The sequence below is a fragment of the Misgurnus anguillicaudatus genome, chromosome 23 (genome assembly GCF_027580225.2).
Source record: "Misgurnus anguillicaudatus chromosome 23, ASM2758022v2, whole genome shotgun sequence".
Lineage (NCBI taxonomy): Eukaryota > Metazoa > Chordata > Actinopteri > Cypriniformes > Cobitidae > Misgurnus > Misgurnus anguillicaudatus.
In genome coordinates this window covers 37243585-37260772 of record NC_073359.2, presented here as the reverse complement: position 1 = coordinate 37260772, position 17188 = coordinate 37243585, and the positions used below count along the sequence as shown (strand labels likewise).

General features: G+C 37.3%; 1 protein-coding gene across 1 annotated transcript in view; it reads left to right on the top strand.

Annotated features, from left to right (window-relative positions):
- The first annotated feature begins 6301 nt into the window (after window positions 1-6301).
- The window catches only part of LOC129436450 (solute carrier family 12 member 3), a 29730-nt gene continuing 18843 nt past the window's right edge, over window positions 6302-17188 (top strand). Inside the window, exons 1-7 of the mRNA XM_073861645.1 lie at window positions 6302-6826; window positions 7097-7183; window positions 12486-12561; window positions 12707-12802; window positions 13324-13463; window positions 15144-15254; window positions 15361-15472. Coding sequence (XP_073717746.1) covers window positions 6587-6826; window positions 7097-7183; window positions 12486-12561; window positions 12707-12802; window positions 13324-13463; window positions 15144-15254; window positions 15361-15472 — 862 coding nt within the window. The 5' untranslated portion in view covers window positions 6302-6586. The remainder of the gene's footprint in view (window positions 6827-7096; window positions 7184-12485; window positions 12562-12706; window positions 12803-13323; window positions 13464-15143; window positions 15255-15360; window positions 15473-17188) is intronic.

Here is a 17188-nt window from a genome sequence, read left to right as displayed (position 1 = left end):
CTTTAGACTTTAGACCAGGTTTTTGTTGGTCAATGGCGTAGTCTATTTTAGTTGCCTCAAAATAGCAACGTGCCAACAATGCGCCTGAACACACCTCGTTTTTCAGACCAGAACGCCCATGGGCGCAAAGGTGGCACAAATGCATTTGCTATTTAAACAACGCGGCGCTAAACGTGAAAATTAGGGTGGAAACTAGCGAAAGACACTTGCGTCGCGCATTGCGCTGCATTGCGCCGGGTGTAAGATAGAGCCCTAAATGTTTACTTACATTTTTTTGTTCATGGAAATGTTGCAAATTGGACATCTTTTTTTACAACAGGCCGTACACGAATCCTCCCTAAGGAAACAACTGTAGCTGAATGATTACTGGTATGGTCACTTTTTCATTTATGAGTAATGGGGCTTCCTTCACCACTGATGTGGTCACTATTTAACTGGTTTGTTGGGTCACTGTTGTTTGTTTTAAAGTAGAATGTAGGTTATGTTTGCAAATCTGTAAATGATTTTTAAAATCCCTTTTTTTTTCAAAAATTAAGTTGGACAGTATGGGCAATTGTAATGCAAGGTTGGTCTACAACCCAGCCCACATCTGTGAATGGTGAAGTCTAAACAAATAAATCATAAAATTTGTTTAATATATTTTAGTATTATTCCACAATACATATATTACACAAACAAATTGAAATATTCAAACCTTCATGTAAAAAACTGCCTTGCTGGAGTGGCTCTTAAGATGTGATTTTAGTTTGTCAGATCTGGTTGGGCTAAATGTTATACAAAAGGGGCAGTGATACAGGCTGCAATAGCTTGTACACTGTTGAAGTTGGAGTAGTTCCCTTCCTCTAAGAATTGTAACATGTTCCTACAAGGGATGAAATGAAAGATCCATGACAAAGTAAACAGTTAGTACAACCCCAAAACAGAAAAAGTTGGGACACTGTAGAAATTGTGAGTAAAAAAGGAATGGAATAATTTACAAATCTCATAAACTTATATTTTATTCACAGTAGAATATAGATAACATATCCAATGTTGAAAAAAAGATATTTTGAAATGTCATGCCAAATATTGGCTCATTTTGGATTTCATGAGAGCTACACATTCCAAAAAAAGTTGGGACAGGCAGCAACAAGAGGCCAGAAAATCCAAATGTACATACAAGGAACAGCTGAAAACCAATTTGCAACTTATTAGGTCAATTGGCAACATGATTGGGTATTAAAAGAGCCTCTCAGAGTGGCAGTGTCTCTCAGAGGTCAAGATGGGCCGAGAATCACCAATTCCCCAAATGCTGCAGCGAAAAATAGTTTTCTGAGTTTCTCAGAGAAAAATTGCAATGAGATTGAAGTTATCATCATCTACAGTGCATAATATCATTCAAAGATTCTGAGAATCTGAAACAATCTCTGTGCGTAAGGGTCAAGACCGGAAAACCATACCGGATGCCCGTGATCTTCGGGCCCCTAGACGGCATTGCATCACATACAGGAATGCTACTGTAATGGAAATCATAACATGGGCTCAGGAATACTTCCAGAAAACATTGTCAGTGAACACAATCCACCGTGTCATTCGCTGTTGCCAGCTAAAACTCTGTAGGTCAAAAAAGAAGCCATATCTAAACATGATCCAGAAGCGCAGGTGTTTTCCCTGGGCAAGGCTCATTTAAAATGGACTTTGGCAAAGTGGAAAACTGTTCTGTGGTCCAACGAATCAAAATTTGAAGTTCTTTTTGAAAAACTGGGATGCATTTCATCCGGACTAAAGAGGACAATGACAACCCAAGTTGTTATTAGCGCTCATTTCAGAAACCTGCATCTCTAATGGTATGGGGTTGCATGAGTACGTGTGGCATGGGCAGCTTACACATCTGAAAAGGCACCATCAATGCTGAAAGGTTTATCCAAGTTCTAGATACATATGATCCCATTCAGACGTCGTCTCTTTCATGTAAGACCTTGCATTTTCCAACATGAAAATGCCAGATCACATACTGCATCAATTACAACATCAAGACTGCATAGAAGAAGGATCTGAGTACTGAAATGGCCAGCCTGCAGTCCAGATCTTTCACCCATAGAAAACATTTGGCGGATCATAAAGAGGAAGATGTGACAAAGAAGACCTAAGAAAGTTGAGCAACTAGAAGCCTGTATTAGACAAGAATAGGACAACATTCCTATTCCTAAACATTGGCCCTCTTCCAGCTGTTCCTTATATGTACATGTAACTTTTCTGGCCTCTTATTGCTACCTGTCCCAACTTTTTTTGGAATGTGTAGCTCTCATGAAATCCAAAATGAGCCAATATTTGGCATGGCATTCCAAAATATCTTACTTTCAACATTTGATATGTTATCTATATTCTACTTTGAATAAAATATAAGTTTATGAGATTTGTAAATTATTCCATTCCTTTTTTACTCACAATTTCTACTGTGTCCCAACTTTTTCTGTTTTGGGGTTGTAATCTAGATTAACGTAACATACAAATATTTGAATTAGAACAACGCATTAAATAAATGAAAAATAATGACAAAAAGAATAATCATGTGCCCTGAATCTTGGCGCTGTGGGGCTGCAGCTGGATAATATTGGATTTTGCATCCTTGAGCAGTTTTAACCTACACTGACATTTGTGCTTTTTTCAGTTGCTTATAAACATAATAATCAGGCACAACTGCCAAACCTCACTGTCCGTGACATTTTGCATTTTATGGCCTATATAAATTGGTAAGAGCCTCAAGAGACCAATTCTGTGCATCAGAACCACCAAGTCGTTGACTATCTGCTTTAACCAGGGCATTGTTACAGTCACTTCCTAAATGCCTGAATTGTGCAGTGGCTCTGTTCAACTCATTTTAGGCGAAGTGCTTTTCAAATGAAGCCAAATGTTTAATGTAAACTGACAAATCACGGGGCATTGTTACAGTCACTTCCTAAATACCTGAATTGCGCAATGGCTCTATTTAACTGATTGTAGGTGTAGTGCTTGTCAACGGAAATCAAATGTTTAATGTAAACTGCCAAATCAACAGCCACAATACCTTCAAATAAATCATGACCTAAGCATGGAGGGATTCCACCACAGACATAAAAAAATTGAAATATGGAATTGAATTTGATGCCCTCCATTATCCACTGATCAACAGCTGTGTGCATAATTTGGTTTTTTCTTTATAGGCCAAGATGTAAAGGTTGTTAAAAATGTCAAATGCTTGTTAAAAATGCTGTTGTTATTGAAATCTTTAGAAAAAAAATGGCAATAAGCCATCCTCTAGGAAAAATGCCATATACAGACTCAAATCCAGACTCCTCTAAATCTTTTAGATCAGCAACAAGGTAGGCAAAGACCTTCTGCTGACCAAACTGTTTAAAGTCTTCCTCTCTACACAGTAAGACAAGCTGCATTGGGTCAACTAAGGACCTGTTGTGTGGCAAAACCTTACCTAGTGTCATGTACACTGCCAAGATTTTGGGGCTGTTTACACTTGGTATTAAGATGTGTTTTTATCGATCGGATCACAAGTGGACGAGAGAGACACATTACGTTTACACCTGGTATTTAAATCCGTCTCTTTTGTCCACTTTCAACCGCTTCTGTGCTGAATACTATGAGGGGGTGGTCTGTGAGACGGTGGGCGAGTCTCTCTGCTGTCATTCAAACCCGAGCGGGAGTAATTATGAGTTTATATGGACGCAAACTAATATTATGTCGGAGTGCACTGCTTGTTTAGCAAGTAAACATGCTGCACAGTGTTTTGTACAGTATGTAAGAGCTTTCTTTGAATTTTCAGCGCAATTTATGAAATAGGATCGCGCAACTTTCACACGCTTTCAAAACGAAACTACGGAGATCAGCCGCTTAGTTTGATCAATGAAAGGCTAAAAATAGCGCTGTTCACCGAATGTTCACGCCAGAAGTAAAAAAAGACGTAAAACTTGTGTTTAATACCTCAGATTAGATAAATGGGCGGAGAGAAGGCGGTCGCGTGTGGCTTTTCGAACGCATTCAACCACATGTGCGTTCCGCAGCTCCAAAGCGATCCGATCGAAAGTGGTTTCGACCACCTCTGGATGTGGTTGAAAGTGGTCGAAAGTGGACGAGCTCAAAACGTTTTGAACACCGTTTACACCTGGCATTAACGTCGTCCACTTGTGATCCGATCGACGAAAACACATGTTAATGCCAAGTGTAAACAGCCTCTTTATGTTTCCTTTTACCCGAGCCAAGTGGATTAACAACTTCAAATGCATCTTGGTACAAAAAAAGAAAGATGGAATTCTGCGTAATGCATGTGCCATCCTTTAAATCCTCCATTACTTTGTTAACAGAACCAAGCATTTTTGTCTGTTTGTACTGTTCCCTCATTGATGTCTGCCTAAACAGAGGCATATCTTTAAGCGCCACATATTGACTAAAGCATTCTTTACTAGCTGTGTCAATGCCTAGATACACACTAGATCTGTTTTGGCTCAACAAAATAAACTTTTGTTTGAAGAAGTTTTTCTTGTTTTTGTCAGAACATAACTGACCTTCCTTGTACCTTGTACAAAGTAAACAAATCTTGTGTCACTAGCTCATCCAGAAGTTTGTTTACATCACACAAGGTTATGTCTGTTGATGACAACAACTTTTTCTTTAGTCTTACAAGCATGTCCTGCATTCTATTAACATGAAGTGCTTGAAACTCCTTAATAATACGTTGAATAGACCTGGCAGGCAACAACATTTTGGCCTGCATCTTCAGGTCTGTTAGGTGTGTTCGAATTTATACAGCACTGGGCAGACCGATCAGCAAGGTTTTCCGCACATTAAAGGGAGAATTTGAAGACAGAGCCATCAAGATGGACACCTGCTGCTTTCGGTAGTGACGTGTGTGCTGTGTTTGCTTTTTAAAGCCCGAATAAAGTAAATTTGATTTAGCCTACATTCTAGAGTTTGCTCTTTTGCTTCTTTCATTTTTATTTTATTACATGACACAATATAACATATTATGGTTATATTAAGGAGTTTCACCTATTATAAAAACATGAATTTATAATGTGTATTAGTGGAACCGAAAGGGTTGGATTTAATAGACACAGGATCATTGTCATTAGTGAGGCGATCAAACACGAAGAGCTGTGTCATCATTAGAACTCTGTGTAGCCGCTATGTAGAAGATGCGCTCGCAGTACTTAAATGCATTTTGAGTAACATGCCGTCAATGCCAGCTCAAGTCGGACAAAATCTCAAGTTGGCATGCACTTCTTCAAGCCATCCACTGATCTGTTTGCGCAGCGCCGCATGATGTCAAACACACCTATTGGTTCTCGTGATGAGATATTACATGAGAAGGCACGAGATACACAATTGAATTAGATTTTAGTGCTATATGTGTGGTTTTTAATTTATCAACCCATTTATCAAACCACTGGAGTCATTTAGACTTGGATTACTTCATCATGGATGTATTTATTTAGAGCTTTAACTATGTGTGTTGTAATATATCTAAGCATTATATAAAGAATGATTGTTATAACCAGTGATGCACCGATGTATCGGCCGCCGATATTTATCGGCCGATATTTGATGAATTTGAAACCATCGGCATATCGGCAATAGCACGAGAAAGGCCGATACCGATTGTTTATTAATTAACTGCATAAAGAAATCCATTATATGTAAAAAATGAGTTAATGTTGTATATCAAATAAATGCTGAATAGCAAAAACCACCTTTGAAGGTTGTCATGCTGTCTTATTATATTTGTTTTAGCTTAATTTGTGCCTCTCTTATTATGTTGGTCAGTTGAATGTTAATTAGATCCAATCCATGTTCAGTAAAAATAATTTGATGCAGAAATAAACTAGCTAATAGACCAACTGTACAGTATTGTATACAAGTGTTTAATATCGGTATCGGCATCGGTATCGGCCAGAAGTTGTCTGTTTAAATCGGCATCGGTATCGGCCCAAACAAATCCTATCGGTGCATCCCTAGTTATAACATAATTGACATTTTAAGTTTTACTGTTTTGATTACATATATAGTAGGTTGCCGGTTAAATCTGCATGCTTTTTCTGTAAATGTAAAAAAATTCTGAATAAAACTATTTTGCATGTGAAGTTCATCATGTGTTATAAATTATCAAACTTTTTAAAGTTAAAACCACAAATAAGCAAGTATTATGAACTGTTGGTTATAATAATTTATTAGACAATATAACATATTATAATTTTTATTATAAGGCATTACGAATGCATTATAAATAGGTGCTTGCATAGAATACAAAGAATTGTTAGTCATTGTTCTCGAACAACGTTTGTGTACACCAAATACACTTGTCTGTTTGTGTGCATAGATTTATGTATGTACAGTTGTGTGCATGTGTGGGTTTGTTTGAGGCTCAATTTAAGTATAAAAGGAAAGGCAGCTCATTTCCTGAGGACAACAAACAACAGTTAGCTCATGTCTACTCTGCTCACTGGCTTGGCTACACTAAATGTGTTATTCTGGATTTTGTGGATCTAAGTCTGCTCACAATTAAGTTTTTATTTCAGCAATCTTTATAAAGGCTAAAGGCCAGATTAGAAAAAACACAATGGCCAGTTATTTTGCACGTTTGAAAAATTTTATCACAGGCAAGCGCAACTCAGCCAACCTTGATCTACCTAAAGGTGTTGCTGAGACAGAAGATGCAGATTATGGAGAAGACCAGAAGAAAAAAATGTCTTTTTATAATCCGCTAGACCCTGTGCCAAAGCTTGAATTCTATTCCAAAGACACATGGACGGGACGTATGAAGAGTACGAGACCAACTTTAGATGTTTTGCGCAAACCAGTAAGTGAAACCCCTTTTTGTGGTTAGTTTTATGAAAAATACATATCTAATAAATTTTGTTGACAATGCATAACTGAATCTAATTAACGACATTTTACAGAATATCTGTAAATTGATTGTTTATAAATTGCAGTGGTGGACATTTTGAAGTTATCTAAGTATGATTGATTGTACAACAGAGTATGAATCTACTAATAACAAATTATTTTTTTTTGCTTTTGATTTGCATTTTTGAATGTTAAAATTAAAACTTAATGTATTCTTGTAAAGCAAGGTGAAGAGGATCTTCCCCCTCCACCAGAAGATGAGAGACCAAAAGTCAAGCTTGTTCGCTTTGGATGGATTATGGGAGTTATGGTAAGAGATTAACATGTAGGGGAGAGCGGGGAACAAAGTAACGCTTTTTGGCTTTGGCTCTTTCATTCAAAAAATATTTAAGTTAGATTAATAATTTTTACCCAATCAACACACAAATATCTGCTACAAATGAACACTTAAAGTTTGTTTGTGGGACCTACTATTAATACAAAAGTAACTGAAGTGCAAACGTTACAACTTACCCCATAGGTGGGGTTAATTGTAACAAACAGAGGGTATGTTTTAACATCTGCTAAAATTTAGTTTGATCACATATAATTTAATAAAATTCTGTATATATACTAAAGGTGGATAATGTTTATATATCTTCCTATATTAGATAGATATCCACATATTTATCCATCCATGATCCTTCATCTAACCATCCTTGTATTATGAATCAATGCATATAAATAGATTTTTTGAAAGGGCTGCACAATCAAGACAAAAAAATCATAATTGTCAGTTATTTCCTCTGATATTGTATCAACAGTAATCTTAATTTGATTAATAGTATTTACATTATTTTCATTTCATCATTGTATACCTGAGGCTTAATTGTAACACTGTGACAACTATCCCTGCTGTGTAAAAAAAATTCAATCCAAGCTAAAAGTTACTAAGAGTTGCTGACATGTTTTAAAAGGGTGTTTTGTCTTATGCCTGGCTCACACTACAGGATTTTTAAAATCCTGGCATATTTTGAAATCTGTTTGCAGCACACACATAAAGAGAATCTTGTCAGATATTCTTCTCTCAAATCTTAAACATGCTCACACTACAGGAATTAAAAATCCTAGTGCACACTACAGGATATTATTAGGATTATCTTGCCAGAGCAAGCACTCCACTTCACCTCAGGAGAAGAGTATATAAAGGAATGAAGATTATGACACATTTATTATGATTTCTTTTTAAATATTTACAAAGTAGCAGCTTTCTTTTTGAAACCTAGGCGATTTCTCCTCTTCAGCTCTTGTTTATGAGGCAACAATCATGATATGTTTTAAGGATGTGTTATGCAGGCAGTGTTTGAATGCATACTGTAGATGTGTGCACAATCTAGCACCAACTCAAGTCTAATCCTTATGCAAGATTTATTTAAATTTAAATACATCTATTTAAAAACATATTTTTAATATAATTGGCTAGCCTATATATCATTATTTTTTGCACATTTAAGAGTTATTATAAGTGAACTAGGCTATTTCTATTAATGCTCTGTTTTCCTGTTCCTTCCTAACAGGAATATTATTTTAGGCTAAGCGTTAAATGACTGATACTTGGTTAAACTTGTTTTTGCACTGTTGTATGTATTATTTAATTCCACTGTATATATACTACTCTGCGGTGATATTGTTTTGTAGCTATATACTATGTGGATTCTATTTTTGTTGTTTATTCTTCTGAGGCTGCTGGTCTTTGAGAGCTTATAAACAAATTTTATGATAATTTTATAATGACAGTAAAGTTTCTATTCTATTCTATTTTATCTTGCAGTGTAGGGTCTAGTGTTTAATTCAGTATTTACATTACCAATGGTTTTGGACAAATATGTCATTTAATGTGAAACGTTGTAAGTGTCGATATGAGGCTCATCAGATTCTCAAGTGTGCGGTATTTCAGCAATCACCTTGGGTGAGGTTCAAGCGGATCATTTATATTTCGAACAACTAATTGCGTGATATAACATAATGTTTGTTAGTACATATCCTGCATGCCGGTGAACACTGAACAGCAATGCATGCATGATGACCTTAAATTACTTTTATGGTTATATGGTCATACTTTGTGCGTTTGTAAAGTAATATTTAAAACATGATGCGCTTTCTGCCGGCTGCCCCATCGGGTTCTGTGCGTTTGTGGAGCGCGTCACAAAAAAAGAACTGAAAATCCTCATATCATTTTAAATTAATTTTGTTAATAAGCTAATTATTTAAGTGCAACTTATTTCGTGTATGCCTATTTATTTTATTAAATTTCCTCTATACACATAATAGCTGCAGGTGCGTGATGTGACTGACCATCATCATGTTCTGTTGTTTTTAGGATATTTTAGATAATGTTTATGACAACGTGAATCAAGCAAGCAATTAATTTCTTTATTTTAAATAGTCTGTCTGCCCCAACGAGCTGCAGTTGTGGCGGAATGAGTCCGGCTGCGCTGTCTACCCGTACAGCAGCTTGATTCGCGGTCCCGAAAGCTGTCAATCATCACCGTCTCTCAATGATTATTGTGAAAGTATGACGTAAAAATCCTAAATATCAAACATGTTTGATAAGATCGGGGCGGCCCCGATTTGCTTGAGAGCATATCGGAAGGTGTAAGTTTAGATTTTTAAACGTCTCACATTACAGGATAATCTGGGCCGAACTTCGGAGCCGATCAAGGTCCATTGCCCGATTTTCCCTCGGATTCTCGGGAGGGAAAAATCGGGGTAAATTCGGCCCGATTATCCTGTGGTGTGAGCCAGGCATTAGGTAACAAGACAGTGATTTAAATATAAGGTTGGATTTGATAACTTACACACCCAACTCAGAAATCGGAAAAAAAAATCACATGATGAAGAAATTTACTTTGATGCCTCCAAAACACTCTTTATCAATAGCTTAATGAAAACACATCAGACTTTTCACAAATTCACAGATCATCTTCTGACATGAAGAAAAAAACGAAAGCAAAGATTGCTTGTCCCTGTATAATATGTAAAGAGGCCGTGCTACTGTACATTTAACCCCACGTTAGTTTGTGCACTGCTTTCATGTGTCCTTTAGAGTTTCAGTCTTAAAATACACTTTCTTATAAGTAATAATGATACACCAACAGTCAAAATGTACTACAGTGATTTGCCACGTCACAGTAGAGGGCTGTATTGGGACGGGACTCCCGAGGGACCCAACGCAAATCTCGCAGGAGTGGGCGGGTTCACCTTTGATGCGGGCGGGAGTGGGCGGTCAGATTTTTTTTGCGGGAGACGCCCGGGTCCCAGTGGGATTTTGCATGTAATAGAATGGGGTCAATGCATGAAGTTGAAAAGAAAATTAAGCTAAACATTATGTGGGACATACCGTGGCAACTTAGGGAAGCACATGCCCAGTGCTGTTATACACTATGTGCCTCGCGTCTGGAAGAACTGGTGAGCAATGGTGACAAATCAGGTTGTTAACAGTTAAACTGTTTGTTTGTTTGTTTAATTAATCATTTGGTGCGTGTTTATCATGCAGTATACATTTGAAAACTGAGGTTTTGTTTTAACGGTTAATGTTACAAAACACTGCTTAAAAAATTATGTCATTTTAACTGGGTAAAACCCCACGCGGAGCGAAGGCAGAGTCAAATCCTTGGTTTCAATGCGGTCGTTAGTACGAATTCAGTACTGTTTGATCTTACAGAAATTATAGTAAAGCAAATATTATACTCTAACCCCAAACGCAAGCAAAGTTTAAAGATTGAGGACATGACAAAGTACGCTATCAAAAAGACTCGAAACACCAAGTAAGAGCCCGGAGCGAACAAATAAACATAGGCTACATAACAGACTGCACGGTCGGCATATGAATATCTTCTTTATTTGGTTTGACATGTTTTTATGAAGAAATCCCAGACAGCAGACGATTCTGGGCCGGATCAAGCACCAGAGCTGTTGACTTCGGCACAGATCCGGAGCGGATTCGGCCCAGAGTCGTCTGCTGTCTGGGGACAACCATATTTAGCCTACTTGCTTTGGTGAAAGCCTGTTCTTAATGCCAGCGGAGAAAACTCTGCTTAAACAGGCATTTGCAGTTCCGCTTCATTTTCCATATAGAGCACCGCATATAATAAATGTTCTCCGTTTCGTTTTCCATGTCTGTCCCGTTTAGCTGTAATAACAAAATAAAATAAGCCATAACAAGAAGCTAACAAATCTCTCATGATGCGCGCTGATGCGGCGGAGAAGCACGTCTAAATTAAACCTGAGCCGGGGACAAAAACGGACAACCCGGTGTTAAAACTCTAAATACTTAAATTAGTCTGCGATCTGAATTGCCAAAACAATCAGACATACAAACAAATTTTCATACATATGTAATTTATTTTGATGTATATTTACATTAAAGACTGTAAAAGACAATACATGAAGTGAAAACATTAAATGAATAGTAGCATTTACCTTGCGGTCAGTGCGGTGGCGCATTAAAAAACAAACTAACATTCCAGTAGCATCTTTTCTTTTCCATTAGAATTATTATTGCAGATCAAATATTCGACCATTCGTGCACATCCCTAATTTTAAACACAATAGTGTTGAAAGTCTGTTATTCTGAATGTTAATCTGAACCGATGTTTTGTATGAGCATGCATATGTGTACAGTTTTCACAAGCTCTGAGAAAATCCGCGGGAGCAGGCGGGAGTAGACACAAATATTGCGGGCGCGGGCGGGAGTGGAACACGCAGGTTACGGGAGCGGGCTCTACGTCACAGCCTATGAAGTTATATGTCCATAGTTAAATATACCATAGTCACAATGGTCTCACCACAACAACCACTGTATTTGCAGTAAAACTGTTTATGCAAATGGCCTTCAATCTGACTCCAAAACGACAGTTTGAGACTGCAAGTTCATTATAGTAAAACTATGGTAAATAGTGAGGAAAAAAAGAACCTATACTTACTTGTCAGAAAGAATGCACTGGATGAATTAATTCGCTCTTCATAGCCACAGTAACCGATCGTAAAAAGTCCAAGTGTAAATGCCCTGAAACGTTTTCGAGACGGATTTAAATCCAGTCGCTCAAACCACTTCAGAAGGTGGTCTGGGATGCATTTCTGGGCATGTGTAAACACATCTGATTGATTAAGCCACACATGTCAGCGCCTGCTTCTCCTAAATGTAAGCATGCCACTCTCATGTTAGCCAGGAGAGAAGCAAATAAACAAAGACAACACATTTGTTGCTTCATGAAGTGATGACAGTGGGTAAAAAACTTTCTAAACTTTCTTACTCTGCAGAGACATCTGAAAGCACACCCTGTATATTTTCTTTATTTAAAAAAACCCCACAAAGTTTAGTTGTTATTACACAAATAAAAGTGAAAGGGTGTTAATCAGTTTCCTGTGCTGGTAGACTAACCACCAGTCAGACCAGCATACAGGCATAACATAACAAACATACTCTATACTCTTGTATGGCAACAATTGTCTTATGTTACATTTGATCTGAACTATTTTAAAAACGTTAAAGCATCTAACAATGAGCTTTAATAAAACTATGTCTCAAAATTACAAATTGCTATAATGAATTTGCTGCTATTGTGTTTTAGATCCGCACTATGGTAAACATCTGGGGAGTCACTATGTTTCTACAACTTCCATGGATCACAGCTCAAGCTGGAGTTAGTGAGTAATTCATTATCCATTTCTTTTCATGAAAAATTTTCCAGATGTCTCTTAAACCATTTGATTTAAATTTTGAATTAAACGTCAATCAAAGTCACCAAATTTCACACACAGAAATTCCTTAAATTTGATTTTTTACTTACAGTTCTTACGTTTGTCATAATCATCATGTCGGTTGCCATCACAACATTCACGGCAATGTCAGTGTCAGCGATCTCCACCAATGGGAAGGTTTACTCTGGTGAGTTACAGTGTCTTGTTATCAGCTTCACTTAAAAAAAAAAGTATATTAAAAATAATCTGCATTTTTGTCTGGTTTTCCACCAAAAACATGATCCTTAAAGGGATAGTTCACCCACAAATGCTTTATAAAATATGTGACCCAGTAGCGGCCGGTCACTACTTTTTCAGGGGGGCATGAATGTGAAACTCGTCAAAACATGTATTTAGCCCATCATGCGGTGCTACGCATGGCGATCAGATGAAATCAAAGTACTGCGAAAGCGAATCAAAAGCATATGGAGAAGTGTGGTCTCACGTACTTTGAGGTCAAACACTGAATGGCTTACATAGAAACCAGCAAGGGCTGAGAATTTGTATTTGATTTTTTAATTTTGCACCAAACCTTGCACATGGTATGGAAAATGTAAATTTGAAAAATAAAAAACAGAAATCCATTGCTGTTTTATATACTGTACTGGCATTTTACTAACATAATTCTAAACTGAAATGTGGGACCCATATGCTTCCATATGTATTCAGGTGGCACATACTTTGTCATCTCTCGAAGTCTGGGTCCTGAGCTGGGAGCACCCATTGGTCTACTCTTCTCATTTGCCAATGCTCTCGCCTGCTCGCTCAACACAGTGGGGTTTGCAGAGACTGTCACCAATGTTCTTGCAGTAAGACATGCACATTAACAAAGTGTTTAAATTGTTGTACTGTGTTTAATTTATTGTTGAATGCAGAGCCGGACAGTAATGGAGTACATTTACTTGAGTACAGTACTTAAGTAAAATTTTGAGGGATCTGTAGTTTACTCGAGTATTATTTTTGGGGAGTACTCATGACTTTACTCAAGTACATTTGAGAAGCGAATATTGTACTCTTTACTCCACTACATTTCTATCCATAACCGTGAGTACCCGTTACTTCTTCTAAAAAAAAAGGAAAAAAGAAAAATTGCAGAAACCCTCGATTTGTTGTTTCCCTTTTCTCAAACGTGATTGGATTGTGCAGGCGCCACTGATTGGGACAGCCTATCAGCTATCACCTTCAGCTTTCCGCCAAAGTCCCAATAGTCAGATTTAGATAAGAGAAGAAATCATGGACGAAACAATGGATGAAGACACAGCAAGTCCATCCTGGGAATGTGACAACCCTTGGCTCCACCTCGCCATACTATTTTAATTTTCTAAACAAGTTAATGATAGTTTTCGCTTTAAGTGTTTGCTGTGTTTACCAAAACAGAGCTTCATCACCGCTTACAAAAATTCAACCTCTTGAGAGTGGCAGGGATCACTGGTGATCCCGGATTATTGTTGTTCAAAATTCATTACTCTTCAAAACATCACACTCTTACTTGATCTGGACAAACTCAGCATCACAAGACAGGTTTAAGATTCCAGCTTCGGCATTTGACCACTGTTTGTTATTAAACTGGTTTGCAGTGACATTAATTTCTTAATTTATGCCAGGAGTGCAAAATAATTAATCTGAAACGTTTGTTATTTTGAATAGAAATCATCAAACATTCATTCTCGTCTTCTCCGGTTTATTTGTATTCAAATACATAAAATATACAGAATCCGCCAGGGCTATTAGTACAATGGTGCGCATATTTGAAGAAATAATGATTAATTATCACATGTTAGTAAAATATTTAGTCTTACAGAATAAAGAATAAGATTTCTTACAGAATAAGATTTCTATTCATTTTCCTCTGAATTATACGATTTAAAGAGCTTAAAGAGCGAACGGAGTGAGATGTGTCTCCTCTTCCTGATTTGTGTCTCATTTGCTGTACAGCTGTCAATCATCTCACGTGGTTCAATGTGCACTGTGGCAGTAGTAATGCAAAATTTAAAAATTTACTCTTGTACTCTTGATACTCAAGTACTTTTAAAAACAAGTACTTTACTTTTACTTGAGTGGACATCTGACTGCAGTATTTTACTTGTACTTGAGAAAAATTTAGCAAGGGGTAACTGTACTCTTACTCAAGTAATGAACCTGTGTACTCTGTCCGCCTCTGGTTGAATGGCTGCACACTCTGCTCAGACAAAAAGTGCATAGAAGCACTTTCAAAATTTACCAAGCAGTTTTACCACAGCATGTCCATTCCTTCAATCCAGTGCTTTTACTGCATCAGGTGGGATTTCTCTAATTGCACTTTATGCAGTGATATCTGTCAGGTGCTCATAGGGGCAATGGTGGGTCATTAGAGGCATAACCGTACTGAAAAAAACAGAGGCATAACAGTAATGAGCTATTGATTTTAAAAATGAACATGATTGTCATTGTGAAATATGACATGGATATTTTCATTTGAAATTCACAATAATATTTCTTTTCTCTTTAAGGAACACAATGTACAGATGGTGGATCATATTAATGATGTCCGAATTATAGGGACAATTACTGTTTTTGCTCTCCTTTGTATCACATTTGCTGGAATGGAATGGGAGACCAAGGTATTCCGTCCTCTGTTTCTATTTTATCTTCCACTTAGCATTTCACATCTTGTAAACAAAAATAACTTTTATCATCCGTTCTTCTTTCTCTTTTTTTTAACCACAGGCTCAGATTGTGTTCTTCCTTTGTGTAATAGTCTCCTTAGCAAATTATTTTGTGGGGACACTTATTCCACCCTCCAAAGAAAAGCAGTCTGTGGGATTCTTTAGCTACCGCTGTGAGTATGCTTAGTAAACATGTAATGCTAAACTAAATCTGCCTTGAACTCAGCTGCAAAAAAAACAGCTACATTGGCCTTAGCTTGTTACAGTAGCTGTTCTAGGCTGGTCTTTTGGGTTGGTCAAGCTGGGCCACATTTCTTTTGCACCATAAGAGAAACACTACAGAGTTGTAATCAAGGCGAGAATAACTTGTCTACAGTAGGTGGTCTTGGATCGTCTGTTTATGTGTAAATTAACCGAACCAGAAAACACTCTTTCAATTGACATTGCAAAACTTGCAAGACATTGTCGATATAACATAATATCATCATATCGCTCAGCCTTAGATCTTTGTATTAATTCCTAATAATATTTCTCCTTCATTATCCTTTTCTTTCCCTCATACTCCCAAAGAGTATTCAACTTTTGAGTAATAGGGCAGTACAGGAATATTAAAGGCAGAGTAGGCAGGTTTAAGTCTAAAAAAGCCTAAAACACTTTTTTCCCCAAATTTGTTTAAACTGTCTTTACATACCAATACATAAGTAAAATGTAAGTACTCTGAAAAAGAGTATAAATATCGAGGGTCTGTAGACCTATCACGGTTTCTTCTAAAGCCACGCCCCCAAAACACATGAACGTGCGACGCCGACCAGGTCTGCTGGGAGAAGTATTTACCTGAGACGAGCGAAGAGGAAGGAGCGCGGTCCATGTAGTAACATCATGTCAGAATCACATGTAATAATACACCTAACTTTATCACTATGAATATAAACAAATAAGATGGCTTTTGGTACTCACTATACTCACTAGCATATCGATACTGGTAAAGTTTAAAATATATTTAGCTTGATTCGTTAACAAACAAGCTAGTTATATTTATAAGACAAAGATAAAAACAGGTTGCATTGATACAAGTTTTTTCATTACCATCAGTTACACTGTGATGAAGGTGAATTTCGTGAAAGATTCATAACATATTAGGTGTTTTGCATTTAAGAGTTTCCGTGATGAAAGCATTGTTGACTCTGATGAGGACTAACTCCGGAGACAATACCGCTACCGCATTATCGACTCGGGGAAAAGCCATGCGATATTTACTCTCGTTTGATTTCTTCTTTATTCCTTTTTTTGCCTTGTTTGCCTTCGCTGACTGCATATGCAGGTACTGCAAATTCTGAATGCTCTTTCTCTGCCGTACTTTTGCTCTTCCTAGAATTTCTCGTGCACGTTAAAATCAATCGGGTGTGCGCATGTGTGGGCAGATCCTGTAGCAACAGTGGTGGTAGCCATGGTCGCGAGAGAGACAGACAGTCGCGCAAGCCAATCATTTGTTTCTTCCCAAATGGAAATAATAAGCTGTGTTTAAAACAGTCGTGAAAGGTCTACAGACACTCAAGTTTAATACTCTCTTTTTCTAGTACTTACATTTTACTTATGTATTGGTATATAAAGACAGTTTAAACAAATTTGTAATTTTTTTTGATAATTCCTGCCTATCCTGCCTTTAAGGTTGATCTGTTTAATTTATTACGTTTGATGTTTAAAATGTCCAGGGCTGCGTTCTCCGAAACTACCTTAATGCTACATCGTTCTTAAGTTGTACCATAAGCTGTACCTTATCGCTAATACGTGTTTCCCGAAACGTTCTTAGTTACGTATCACTCCTGTAAGTCTTTCGTTCGGAAGGTTGGTCTGGAGCACTCTTAGCTTTACTGTATCCCACATGACTC